The sequence below is a fragment of the Biomphalaria glabrata genome, chromosome 11, assembly GCF_947242115.1.
Source record: "Biomphalaria glabrata chromosome 11, xgBioGlab47.1, whole genome shotgun sequence".
NCBI classification, from domain to species: domain Eukaryota; kingdom Metazoa; phylum Mollusca; class Gastropoda; family Planorbidae; genus Biomphalaria; species Biomphalaria glabrata.
Window position 1 is genome coordinate 15020229 of NC_074721.1, and position 13212 is coordinate 15033440.

A 13212-nucleotide genomic window follows, 5' to 3' on the forward strand; every position below is an offset into this window, starting at 1 on the left:
GTCTACTGTTTGTAGAATGTTCCCTTGAAGGGGCAACCTATTCAGCATATATTCCACCACCAAAATTTCCTTTCCTTGTTCGAGATACCAAACAAAATAATTAATTACCAAAAATTATTTAATTATTGATTCTTGTGCTATGTCAGGTAAAAGAAATAATTGTGCACAATTTCAGCTTGATATGGTGTGGGAGAAATAACGTGTATAAACGTTTTACCACACGGACAGAGTTGATATAAGCTTTGTAAAAACAGAGAAAGAGAGAGAGAGAAAGAGAGAGAGAGTGAAAGAGAGAAAGAAAAAAAGAGAGAGAGAGAATTAAAACAAACAAGTTGAAATCGAGTAGGCCTGAGTACCGCTACACGTAAGAGAGAGAGAGAGAGAGAGAGAGAGTTTAAAGGCATAAAATATTTGTTTTCTAAACTAAAGTGAAATAACCGGGTCTGATCACCTAGCAACCATAGTTGATGTAATAACTCTCAAGCCTGCACTTTGTCACGTGGGAAAAAAATCACCTCATCCAATCCAAACATTCCACTCAACTTCCGCAATAACATCAGAACAGCCCTCCAGGGAAACACGAGGTCCACAGTGGGTCCCCCATTAGACTCAGTAGGCGTTACCACAGTTACAATATCTTGACACAATTACTTATAAAAACTAGATACATTCTGAATTCCCTAACACAGGAACGAAATTGTCTAGTGAGTCTAGTGAGTTATGTGGACACCACTAGTGATCTTTCTGTTTCTGTGGTTGCTAATTAATGTAAGACTACACACGCTCAACCTGTTTTAGTTCATCTGTTACCGGGGTCATTAACTGAAATAACATTTATTGGTTTAATATAATGATTACATCTTCGAGTACACCCATACTTCAGTAAGTGTACTTTTTAACATTCTGTTTTTAGTAATACTTATAATATATTTATACAATTCTGGAGTTTTGTGGTATTGAAAATCTAAGTTACATAAAGCAGCCTATAGTTTGATGTTGTTGAACTCAGTTAAAGTTAAATCTTTGCTTGTATTGTAATTGGATCTAATTAACAAAGTTATGGTATTGTTTTTTTTTAATTTTTTTTTTATACTTTGTAATTTGTTTGTAGTTTGTATACAGGTTGTAATTTGCTATTAGACTGTAGTGTGTTTGTAGTTTGTTTGTAGTTTGTTTATAGGTTTGTATATGATTGTAGTATATATATTTTGCAATTTGTTTTTTAAAACTTGTTTGCAGTTCGTAGCCTACTATGGTTGTAGTTTTATGCAGTTTTTAATTGTTTTTTTTTATTAGTAAGTAGTTAATTTCTACCTCATTTTGAGTTTGTTTGTAGTTTGATTTGTTTTGGTACTTTGTTTGTATTTTGGTTGTAGTTTGTTAGTATTTTATAGTTTGTTTGTAGTTTGTAGTTTAGTTTCTATTTTGTTTGTAGTTTGCTTTTATATTTGTTAGTTTATATTTAGATTGTAGTTTTTTAATTAGTAAACAGTTTGTAGTGTAGCTGTAGTGTAATGGGTTGTATTCAAATGTCAAAATCAATTTCAGATTTCAAAAACCTGACTCCTAGATAACCGCAAGTCAATTCAACATTCAATTTCACATTCTAAATGTCCTCCAATTAGAAAATGTACTCTTGACATATGCACATCGAATTGTATTCGAGTAAAAGTTTCTTTAATTTACATGATTAATTAGACGTATAATGTCGATTTTCATTAATACCCATTTTAACTATTGAATTAATACTTCCAAATTTAGTTGTTTTGAAGGAACAATTAGTTGTCAGGCTCGTTCGCGCTGTGTCTCATGTAGATAATTCAAACGGAGGTAACTGTCAAATAACGAACTCACATAACACAGGCGAAAGTTAGTGGACGCTAATAGCGAATGTCGATTAAAGAGTTTAATAATAAAGAAGGGAACTGTCGAATGTCGTCAAGCTAAATCTCTACGTCCTTAGAAACTGCTTGACACTAAAGCCGTCAAAAGTAGTCTGTCTACATTTCGCTATTCTTCCTAAAAACCAAGTCTTGTTTTTACTAGTAGAGTCAATGTCTCTAGCTTTCCCTTTTAGTGAAACAAATAACCAACATAAGAACAGTTTGCTCAACAAAGAGGCATGGATGGTACACCACTAGTATAAGAACCACTGTCACTTTTTGTTGAGCTGAAGCCGTGGGAAGTGTGTAGGCTCTAACCAGGGGAAATCAGTTTATCTTATGCTTGCTCTGTTCTCCAAACTTCCCCCCCCCCTTTTCCCTGGTCCTGGGTGACCCGGAAGGAGTGGAAGTATTGTGGTTACACGTGTGAACATTTCGTCCCAATGACTGAAGTGCTTCATTCACTCACAGTTTTCTTAAGAGCGATCTACTATCACTTAGTCTTTTATTTGTTTCTAATTTAATTGTCCTTTTTTTTTTACAATCTCCTAGTAGCCACTTATTCATAATAGACATAAAGCAAGCATAATATAATAGACATAAAGCAAGCATAATATAATAGACATAAAGCAAGCATAATATACAATTTAAAAAAATCTTATCGAAGTGGAAGAACTCTAAACAGACAAATATCTCTCAATAATGTAGAAGTTATGTCTAAACCATTTTTTAAAGCTTACGTAAAATCCGTCATCGTTTTAACTAAGCTTGTCATCACTTGTCAACATCATACAACCATGACCTTGCACTGCAAATATTCAATCTAAAAATAAACTATTGCAAGAGCTGCTTTATGTTACGTGACAGTGTCTATAAAGACTTACATTTTATTACAAAGCTTATATAACTCACTCTGTCTGCCTAGCAAAAAGTTTGTATACGCTATTTCTCCCACATTCAATCTCGGATTAAGTTGAAATTTAGCACATTTATTACTTTGACCTCCCAACACAAGAATCAATACAAAAATTTAACCACTTGGTTAGTTAGTTAGGTAATCAATTGTTTTGGTATCTTAACAAAAATAATACTTGACTGATGTGGTGGTATAAGTTGAATTAGTCCCCTTGAGGACCTTTGAACCCTTCGTGATTCTTTTATGCATTTAAAAAAAAACGATCATGTAAACATTCACAAAGATATCCCCCCCCCCTTTCATCCCTCTCCTTTCACAACTGGTTCAAACAAGTGATAGGATCACAGCGCATTGAGAAAGCTAAAAGCTAACAAACAAAAACAAATGGTAAGCGTATTTCTAATCGCACACAGATTTATTATGTACAGGCCGGCTGGTGGCATGAGTACATGAATGATCCAAACTAATTGATAAAAAAAAAATGCTATAAGTACACTTTATACAAGCTTTTACTTTCAAAGTATTTTTTAATGTTTTTCTTGTTTTTTTTTCATTCCAGATATTAAACAAAGACGAATGTGAAATTCTTGTAGGTGCACAAGATACAGAGGAATGGTTTTATTGTCTATTTCCAAAAAGTCAGTACAATCTCTGTCCCTGATGACGTGTGACATTTTTTTATAGCAGAAATCTGTTAAATCCAGATTTCTTATACCAAAGAATCAGTTGAATTAAAGAATCAAAGAGATTGTGTCCACTTGGTAACCTACAACAGAGGAAGATGATGGCGATGATGTCGGAGACCAACAGTTTGTCTAACATAACGAACACGTCAACAAACACATGTCTGAACACATGTCCAAACACATGTCTGAACACATCGTTTGTTTTCAGTCAAGAAATGTAAGTACAGTATTGAACGAGTTCTGCTGTCAGACAACTCAATAGATTAAACCACAATCTCATTACCGATACTTAGTTTCTCCGAATTTTCTAAATTTAAAAACATGAACGCTAAATGATTGTTGGAAATCGCCCGACTACACTTAAGTTTCTCGCCAAAAAGTCACAAGTAACAACAACAACAATAGACGAGCATACACTCTTTTTACCTTGGTTTTACACTGTACTGAGGCGCGGTGGCTGAGTGGTAAAGCGATTGGCTTCCCTGGTCCCCTGTTCGAATCCTGGTGAAGACTGGGGTTTTTATTTCGGGATCTTTAGGCACCCAGCTCTAATGGGTACCTGACATTAGTTGGGGAAAAGTAAAGACAGTTGGTCGTTTTGCTGGTCACATGACACCCTCGTTAACCGTGGGACACATAAACTTATGACCTTTACTGCATTATCTATAAGAATTTACTTTTAGGCGCTAGTGCTAAGTGGTTAAGCCCTTGGCTTCCCGACCGAGGAGTCGGTTGTAGGAATCCTGGTGAAGACTGAAATTTTTAATTTCGGAAATTTTTAGCTGGCTGGCTGATAAAGCCAGCATGCTCTAATGGGTACCTGATTTTAGTTGAAGAAAAGTAAAGGTGGTTGGTCGTTGTGCTGGCCACATGACACCCTCGTTAACCCTTAACCACATAAACCGATGACCAATACATCCTCTGCCCTATAGATCGCAAGATCTGAACTTTGCTTCCTTTACTTTTCTAAATAGATGGCTTTGGTCAAATGTAATTCATCGTCCTTGACATTGTTTAGTTTAGGCCCACCGTGAAAAAATCTCCAATATAATTTCGTTGATCCATAAAGTTTATTTATTGATTCATTAATACAAATACGTTTTTTAAAAGTTTCAACAAAATGTAATCGCTGCCTTAGAAACCAAGCCATAGGGTGTCTGTACCATTCGTAAGCCACCATGGAAAAATTGCTCCGTGCTGAGATTAATCTCTTCTAGCACGGTTCAGGTGTTCTGTAGGGTTTGTCTGTTTCCGTACATGGCAAGACTCCTTTATGGAGGCGCGGTGGCTGAGCCGTAAAGCGTTTGTCTTCTGAGCCGGGTGCCCGGGTTCGAATCCTGGTGAAGACCGGCTTTTTAATTACGGGATCTTTCGGCGCCTCTGAGTCCACCCAGCTCTATTAGGTACCCGACATTAGTCGGGAAAAAGTAAAGCCAGTTGGTCGTTGTGCTAACCACATGACGCCCTCGTTAACCGTTGGCCACAGAAACAGATGACCTTTACATCCCCTGCCTATAGATCACGTTTTGAAAGGGGAACTATATATATATACATATATATTTCCCTTATTGGATAGCAAACAAAATAATTAATCACCAATAATTAATTTACTGTTTGTTTTAATTGATGAATGTTTTTTTAGGTACATTAAATAAGTGTTGAAAGTTTTAAATTGATTCGAATGGGCGTGGGAGAAATGAAATGTACAATTATCTAAGGGGACCAAACCCTCACATATTTAGCCATATCTGCGAATACTGAAGGATTAATTACCCTTGTTGGTATCAAACAAATAATTAATCACCAGTAATTAGTTGACAAATTGTTTATTTTTTTAAATTAATTGATTCATGTCTTGTCTATGTCAACGAATACATGTACAAAGTTTCAATTTGAACCAAGATTGGGTGTAGGAGAAATAACGTGTACAACCTTTTTTCTAGACAAACAGACACACAGACAGAGTGAGTTGATATAAGCTTTAGAACAACACAAAATAGACAAATACGTGCAGAATGTTTGAGCATAGACCGCCTGTTAGTAAAGTGAATCGACAGCAAGTGTCAACAAATTTATTCTCGGACGTTCTTTTTTTTTTAGCGGCCCCCGAAAGGGGAAAAGACGCTATTAGTTTTGTGCGAAATGTCTGTCCGTCTGTCCCGTTTAGATCTCGTAAACTAGAAAAGATATTGAAAATCCGACATCACAATATTTTAGACCATTCAAAGTTCTGATGCAACGGCTACTTTTTTCTTTTCTGAAAGCGAAAAATCTAATTTTTAAAATCAGTTATGCAAGCATTTTTTTTTTAAGAGAAAAAGCTAATTAGTATGCATTATAAGTTAGACCTAATTTAAAACGAATAGTAATCTTGTAAACTTAATTTTTCTTAACTTCTTATATGATACCGCAGTTTAGGATTCAAATTAGAGTTTGAGCTTTTACAAAAAAAATTAGATCAGGGGAGGCGCTGTGGCTGAGCAGTAAAGCGCTTGGCTTTCGAACCTGGGGGTCCCGGGTTCGAATCCTGGTGAAGACTAATTTTCAACTTTTAAATCTTTTTCGTCTCTGAGTCCACTCAGCTCTAATGGGTACCTGACATTAGTTGGGGAAAAGTAACGGCGGTTGGTCGTTGGGCTGGCTACAAGACACCCTCGTTAACCGTAGGCCACAAAAAACAGATGAACTTTACACCAACTGCCCTATAGACCACAAGGTCTGAAAGGGGAACTAGTTAGGCCAGGTTCACATCTAACTTTACATTCACTTTCACCTATCCTTTGATCTGCGGGACCGTTGGGGCACTACACAAGATCTGTTAACCTTCTTTCTCCTATCTTATCTCATATTTGTCTTTGATATAATTTCATTCGGCAGTTCTTTCTGAAAATATTGAAGCCTGCCTGGGTGGACCTCTTCGGGGGCCGATTTGAGTTTGTGTTTCCACACAAACTGTCTTTTATAACCTTGTTTTAAATTTGTTTTAGTGTTTTATTTTAATGAACATTTTGTGACAGAGGAAAATCAGAGGCTAAATTAAGTTCAAACTTTATGTTTTGCTTTAAGATCTCTGTGATTTAAGAGCCGACTTTGCAGGTTCATTTACTTAATTATGAACTTTCAAATACTTCATAACGTCATCCACTCAAGCCCCACATATAACTTTATATACCCTTAGGGCTTTAAAAAAAATACACATTATATATATTTATATCGAAGGAAAAAAATTAATTTGCCATACCAGCTGTTTTATTGCTTTTCAATTGCTCAATTAATACCTAATAATTTAATCACGTTTTAATGCTGAAATGTTTCATTCTGTTTCCGTAGCAACACCATTCGCATGGATTGTCGTTCTTTTATCTGCCCTAAATAGCTGCTGTGCACCTTGTACAAATATGCACATACACACAATCATGTGCTAACACACACACACGCACACCTAAAAGCAAATATAAAAAAAAATAATTTTTGTCACCACTTTAACCTTGTATTGGAAGGCAACGATGAAGTGTCTGTCCACTGCAACATTGACCAGGGCGTAGGTCTGTTTCACTTCTCTTGTCACAAGATTATTATTCTTAGTACAAGCATTGTGACAACGTGTTGCTTAATGAAACAAACGCTTACATTTTGAAACATGACTTAGAGAAAAGAAGGAACTAGTGTTCGAAACTCCTGGAGGACTGCAAAGGTAAAACGTCAGTGTGTGAACTTAGAATCATCGTGAAGATAGTCTGAATCGCGAACTCCACAACCAAGGCAGACATCTGACTAGTAGGATACTGAAGTATCTGAGAATTACATAGAAATAAGTTTATAAAGCAACGATAACACGAAACAGTTAATAAGCAAAATATAAAACATCCTTTTGAAAAAAAAAACTTTATCTAAAGGGATAGAACTCCGTTCTTAAAATTATGTCTACAATAATGTACAAGCTATTTCCCTTATTCGATATATAAATAATTAATTGCCAATAACTAATTGACTAATTGTTTATTGGCTCATATTTTGTTAGGTACAATAAATAATTGTTTAATGTATCCACTTAATCGGAGAACGCATGAGGGAGAAATAGCGTTATCAATTATTTAATGGGACTAAACCCAACAGATTTACCCAATATCTGTGCATACTGAAGTATTAGTTTCTCTTGTTGCTATAAAATAAATAAATAAATTACCAGTAATTAATTGTCTAATTTTTTTTTTATTAATTAATGTCTGGTTTATGTCAATGAATAATTAAGCAAAATTTTAGCTTGATCCGAGAATGGGTGTGGGAGAAATAACGTGTACACACTTTTTACCAGACAGATAGACAGATAGACAGACAGAGTGACTTGATATAAGCTTTGTAAAAATTAAGAAACCTGAAATCTCAATAGAAAAGTAAAAGGGGAGGGGGGACTCATGAAATCGTGAAACAAAACAACAACAAACAAACAAGGGAGTGAACTTCCTTTGTCATAAAATAATGAAAGGGGAACAACTCATAAAACGTTAACTGATAAACAATAAATAGTCCAACGAGAGATACTCTTTTAAACATAAACTGATAAGCGGTTGTAATCAAAGGGGGGCTACTCATAAAACATTAAAAGATACTTAATAAATAGTCAAACTAGAGATACTCCTTTAAACATAAACTGATAAGAGGTGGTAATCAAAGGGGGGGGGGCACTCATAAAACCAAAACACATGCAATCAACACATTTCACGCCGATTACTAAATCACCACACCCGCAACAAGATGCAAGTTTTGTCACCGAAAGTTACCTAATAATGAAACAAAATAAATTATCACCTTATTTAGTTCAGTAATAAGCACAAGAAGGCATCCTTATGTAACAAATACAGAGACCAACACTTCTGGACTTCGGTATATTGATTATTTTTCAGTCATTTTTGGATGCAAAGACTACCTCATTCCAATAATTCATTTGTATTTTATTATCTACAGGAAGGTTAAAAAATATTTAGGCAGTAAGTGGAATAAGTCATGTATTGGGAAATAGTTTCTGTATGTACAAAATATATAATTACTTTGGTTCACAATAAAAAAAAATGTGAATGTAATGAATGTGTATGTAACTATAATAAAGTATAAATCTAAATAAATGTTACTGTTTAGTGTCCACCTACTTTTAGACAACAGTGTATATAAGTAAGTTTATAAAGTTTGTCTTACTGTAATTAGACAGTGTCTAAATAGTCGACGCTAAACACTACATTCTATTTACCAGACATTTCTGCTGTTATAATGTTGTTTTTTTTAAACCTGCACTCTTTCGTCTGTTCCACAGAGCGACAGCTAATGCAAACATCCTGATTGCGGTTCGTTTCATCACCAGTGTGGGAGTGGCCGGAAACCTTGTGGTCTTCGTCACGATCTGCAAGATGAAGACATCCAGCTCAGCTTCCTTCTTGGTGGCCTTCTTGGCCGTTTGCGACGCCCTGGCCCTGATGACCAAGTGCGCCACCTACGAGCTGAACCTGGAAAACGGCCCCATGTTCTGTAAGCTAGGCATGGTGCCCATGAGCATGTCCACGGCGATCACAAACTGGACCTTGGTGCTCATCTGCGTGGAACGTTTCATCGCCGTCCACTACCCATTACAGAAGAGGTACCTCCTCACCAAGACGCGAATGAAAGCCGCGGTGCTTGTCGTGACGGTTCTCCTGGCTGTAGCCCTCAGTGCCTTGAGCTTGACATTTCGAGACTACGACGCCCAGAAATGTTCATGCGTTGTGAGGACCATCATTATCTTTCATTTGATGTCAGACGGCCTTGACATTTTCATCCCGTTCGTTCTGATCACAGTTTTAACCATCGCCGTCATCAGAAAGATTTACAGGGAGAAAACGAATCGAGCGTCCACTCTGAGGGAAGGGAGCGTTCCCAACGAGGCTGGAACCTTCCTTCCGTCGTACAAACCTCCGCAGCCAAATATCGAAAAGACAATGAGTGTATTAATGATCATAGCAGTGGCTTTGTACTTCATCCTGAACGCTCCCCTGTCTGTGTACGTGTTCCTAATAGCCCCATTTATTAGAGAAAACACTTTCTACGCATCAATGCTACTGTATGTTTTCAAAGATGTCTCTCACGCGCTGAATATGTTTCTGTATTTCTTTTTATGCAGGGGATTTAGAAGAGCGTTGGTTGAGCTTTTAAAATGTCAACAACAAACTTGAGTTTTAAAGACACATCAAAAGATTTGATTGGATGTTAGCAGTGCGCTTTCAATGTGTTATCCACCTGTTCCCGGTGTGTTATTACTGTGTTAGAGAATTAAATAAAATTTTTATTATTTAAATGACAATCGGTGTTATGCTAAATATTATCATCAAAACAATCAGGTAATGTTGTAATTCTTAATTCATTTAAAACAAATAAAAAAAATTAAATAACTAATCAGGCATTGTTGTATATTTAAATTCAAATTTTAAAAGAATTCGTTAGTTTAATCACCACTTTTATGCTTATACCATGCACAGTGCAGTAGTTTAATCTATTTTATGGACCAAACGAGAACTCGGGGGGGGGGTGGGGAAGGGTTGGGAACTTTTTTTTGCTGCCTTTAAGCAGTCTGGATTCAAACTGGAGTCCCTTTGATAGGAAGTTCCTTTGATAGGTTTATGCCCCTTAGCCAGTCTTTAAAAAATAATGCATGCAGGTGTGAGATTGTTCTGATATTGTTTTCTCATTCCATTTTGGTCACGTGATGTGTCACGTGCGCTTACGCCTAAGTCCATAGGTGTAGACATAAAATTCAATGGAGAAGAATAACAAGAAAAATAAAAAAATACTAAACTTTTTCTATAAAGACAATACCTCCATTCTACACTTATTAGAGACACGACTTTGCTCTCAATAACTAACGATTTTTAGATCTTTAAGAAAATCGGAAATGGGAACCGGTTGGGGAAGTAAATGCGGTTTTGTCGTTGTGCTGGTCACATGACACCCTGGTTAACCGTCCATTAGAAACAGGAGAGCTTTTCATTATATTACCCCTTCCCCCCCTCTTTTATATCACAGGATCAAAAAATGTAGAGAAAACCCAATACACGAAAAGAAAGGGAATTTTTTTCTTTACTTTAAGGGAAAAGTTTAATTGTTGAGGCTTTAAATGAGAGATAGGCCTTTCACAAAACTATTAGAGAATCATTCAATCACATCAGTTAGACCAGGTCCTCATTGAACTGTACCTCCATAACTATCAGTTCATTGAACAATGTAATAATGATAATATTAATACATTTCCGTATCCTGTATGTGTGTAGTCGTTAGTTGAACTAACACTATAACAGCAGCTGCAACACTTTCAACATGCAAGTCTCTTCTTTTTGTATCGACGGAGATAAGGTTGTAGTTGTTGATATATAGTAGTTCATAGTTTCTGATATTCTTTCTGATAATATTGAAACCTGTCTTTTTCCCTTCCCGAAAATACCACTTTGGGGGCCGACTTTGAATTTGTGTTTCCACACAAACTGTCTTTGTAACCGTGTTATTGTTATGTCGTTATTATATATAACTGTATTTAACCCGAGTAAACATTAATATAAAAAAAACCCATTCGTATGTACTTGTTACGACATCGAAATAGTCGTAACGTTACAAAAAAAAAAGTAGAAATCTATTTCCTTTTTTTTTTTTTTAAATCTCGCGCAATTGCATGATATAAATGGGTAACAATTAAAACAAAACAAAGTCAGCTTCAGCTTTGTAGATCTAGAACATGGAATGACTTTTGTTCGTTCCGTCCAACTAACAAGTTATAATAGAAAATATTACACACACAAAAACATTTGCAGTGGCTCTTCTACTGCTTATTACATTGAATGACTGAGGGAACAACAAGGATGTAAAGTTTATATGTTTATAATAAACACAAAGACAGGAAGAGGAGGGCACTGAGGGGGGGGGGGGTGAGTCAATAAACACCTGTCCAGCTCCTTACGTCATGGAGTAGCCTTAGTTAGTGTTCTTCTCTTAACAGCAGAAGGTTTATATTTATAGGCCTACATTCACTCACGGACATACACACACAAAGAAAGAGAGAGAAACACAAACACATGTACACTATGTTACTATTTCAGGTTCTACTCACAACGTAGACCGTGCTACAAGAAAGGCTAAAGTCCACGGAGAAATGGGGAGATGGTTTATGATGATAACCAAAATCTCCTGACTTTATTCATCCCTACTAACTAGAAATTTAGAATTTAAATATTTTTTTTTTCAGAAATCTTTTTATTAACACTTTTGGAGTTCAAGTACCACTTGTTTTATTGGAGTTCATTTATCTCCATTAAAATGGCTTTTATTTATCTCTAGTCTATTGGAGTTCATTATCTCCAGTAAAATGTCTTTCATTTATCTCTAGTCAATTGTAGCTCATTTATCTCCAGTAAAATGGCTTTCATTTATCTCTATTGGGGTTCATTTATCTCCAGTAAAATGGTTTTCATTTATCCCTAGTCTATTGGAGTTCATTTATCTCCAGTTAAATGGCTTTCATTTTTCTTTTGTCTATTGGAGTTCGTTTATCTCCAGTAAAATGGCTTTCATTTACCTTAGTCTATTGAGGTTCATTTATCTCTAGTTTATTGGAGCTCATTTATTCCTTTTTTTTAAATTTGTGTTCATGTATAACTAGTCTTACTGAAGCTCTTTTATTCCTAGTTTACCTTTTATCCTTTTATTGGAGTTCATTTGTCCTACTCTTATTGGAGTTTATTTTTATCCTTGTTCCTATTGGAAGCTTATTTATCCCTAGTTTAATTGGACTTCATTTATCTCTTGCCTTATAATCTTATAGACGTTCATTTATTCCTACTCTTATTCGCATTTATTTACCTCTAGTCTTTCTGGAGTTAATTTCTCCGTTTAACAATATCTCTATTGAACTCGTATTTTCGTGGACACTGGGTGGGTGGACTCAACAACATGGACACTGGGTGGGTGGACTCAACAACATGGACACTGGGTGGGTGGACTCAACAACATGGACACTGGGTGGGTGGACTCAACAACGTGGACACTGGGTGGGTGGACTCAACAACATGGACACTGGTTGGTTGGACTCCACAACATGGACACTGGGTGGGTGGACTTAACAACATGGACACTGGGTGGGTGGACTCAACAACATGGACACTGGGTGGGTGGACTCAACAACATGGACACTGGGTGGGTGGACTCAACAACATGGACACTGGGTGGGTGGACTCAACAACATGGACACTGGGTGGGTGGACTCAACAACATGGACACGGATCTGGAAAACGGCTCTAACGGTTTTCTTCGTACAAATTTGACAGTTGCTGCATATCGTTTGAAAAATGACAAGAATTCCTAGCCTGTTTGACATACTGGGAAAAATCTAACTTGACCTTTATAGTTTTTCAAAGTAAAAAAAAAAATAAAAATTAAATTTGAATTAGACTAGAGAATGAGAAAATAGTTATTTTTCAAAGGACTTTACATTTTCGAGTATTTCCGTATGTTTGTATTACTCATTGAACAATTTAATAAATACATTTTTAGGACACTTTTGCGCAGCGTCTTCTAACCCTACATCTAAAGGCCTATTGGAATATGAGAACGTCATTTGTTTTTACCTGGAACTTTTCTCATTGCTTTATAGGCACTTAGATTATCGAACTAAAATCTTTTACAGCTATGATTGTGTAAGCTAAAATAAAATTGCTTG

The 13212-nt window shown here is 36.0% G+C and overlaps 1 protein-coding gene across 3 annotated transcripts; it reads left to right on the top strand.

The window, feature by feature from the left end:
- Positions 1-573: 573 nt before the first annotated feature.
- On the top strand, positions 574-9874 carry LOC106069832 (neurotensin receptor type 1-like). Of its 3 annotated transcripts, none has more exons than XM_056045440.1 (3): positions 574-882; positions 3359-3702; positions 8794-9874. In XM_056045440.1, the coding sequence occupies exons 2-3, from the start codon at positions 3581-3583 to the stop codon at positions 9683-9685; spliced, it is 1014 nt and encodes a 337-aa protein (XP_055901415.1). In that variant the 5' UTR covers positions 574-882; positions 3359-3580; the 3' UTR covers positions 9686-9874. The 3 variants fall into 3 exon arrangements, with proteins under 3 accessions (XP_055901415.1, XP_055901416.1, XP_055901418.1); XM_056045441.1 differs by having other exon boundaries at positions 574-768; XM_056045443.1 differs by having other exon boundaries at positions 574-713.
- The last annotated feature ends 3338 nt before the right edge of the window (positions 9875-13212 follow it).

Bases quoted from the DNA above. Each gene is read 5' to 3' on its own strand.
- LOC106069832 (XM_056045440.1), top strand. From the start codon at position 3,581: ATGATGGCGATGATGTCGGAGACCAACAGTTTGTCTAACATAACGAAC. The intron at 3,703-8,793 runs GTAAGTACAGTA...TCTGTTCCACAG, and splicing joins TTTGTTTTCAGTCAAGAAAT to AGCGACAGCTAATGCAAACA.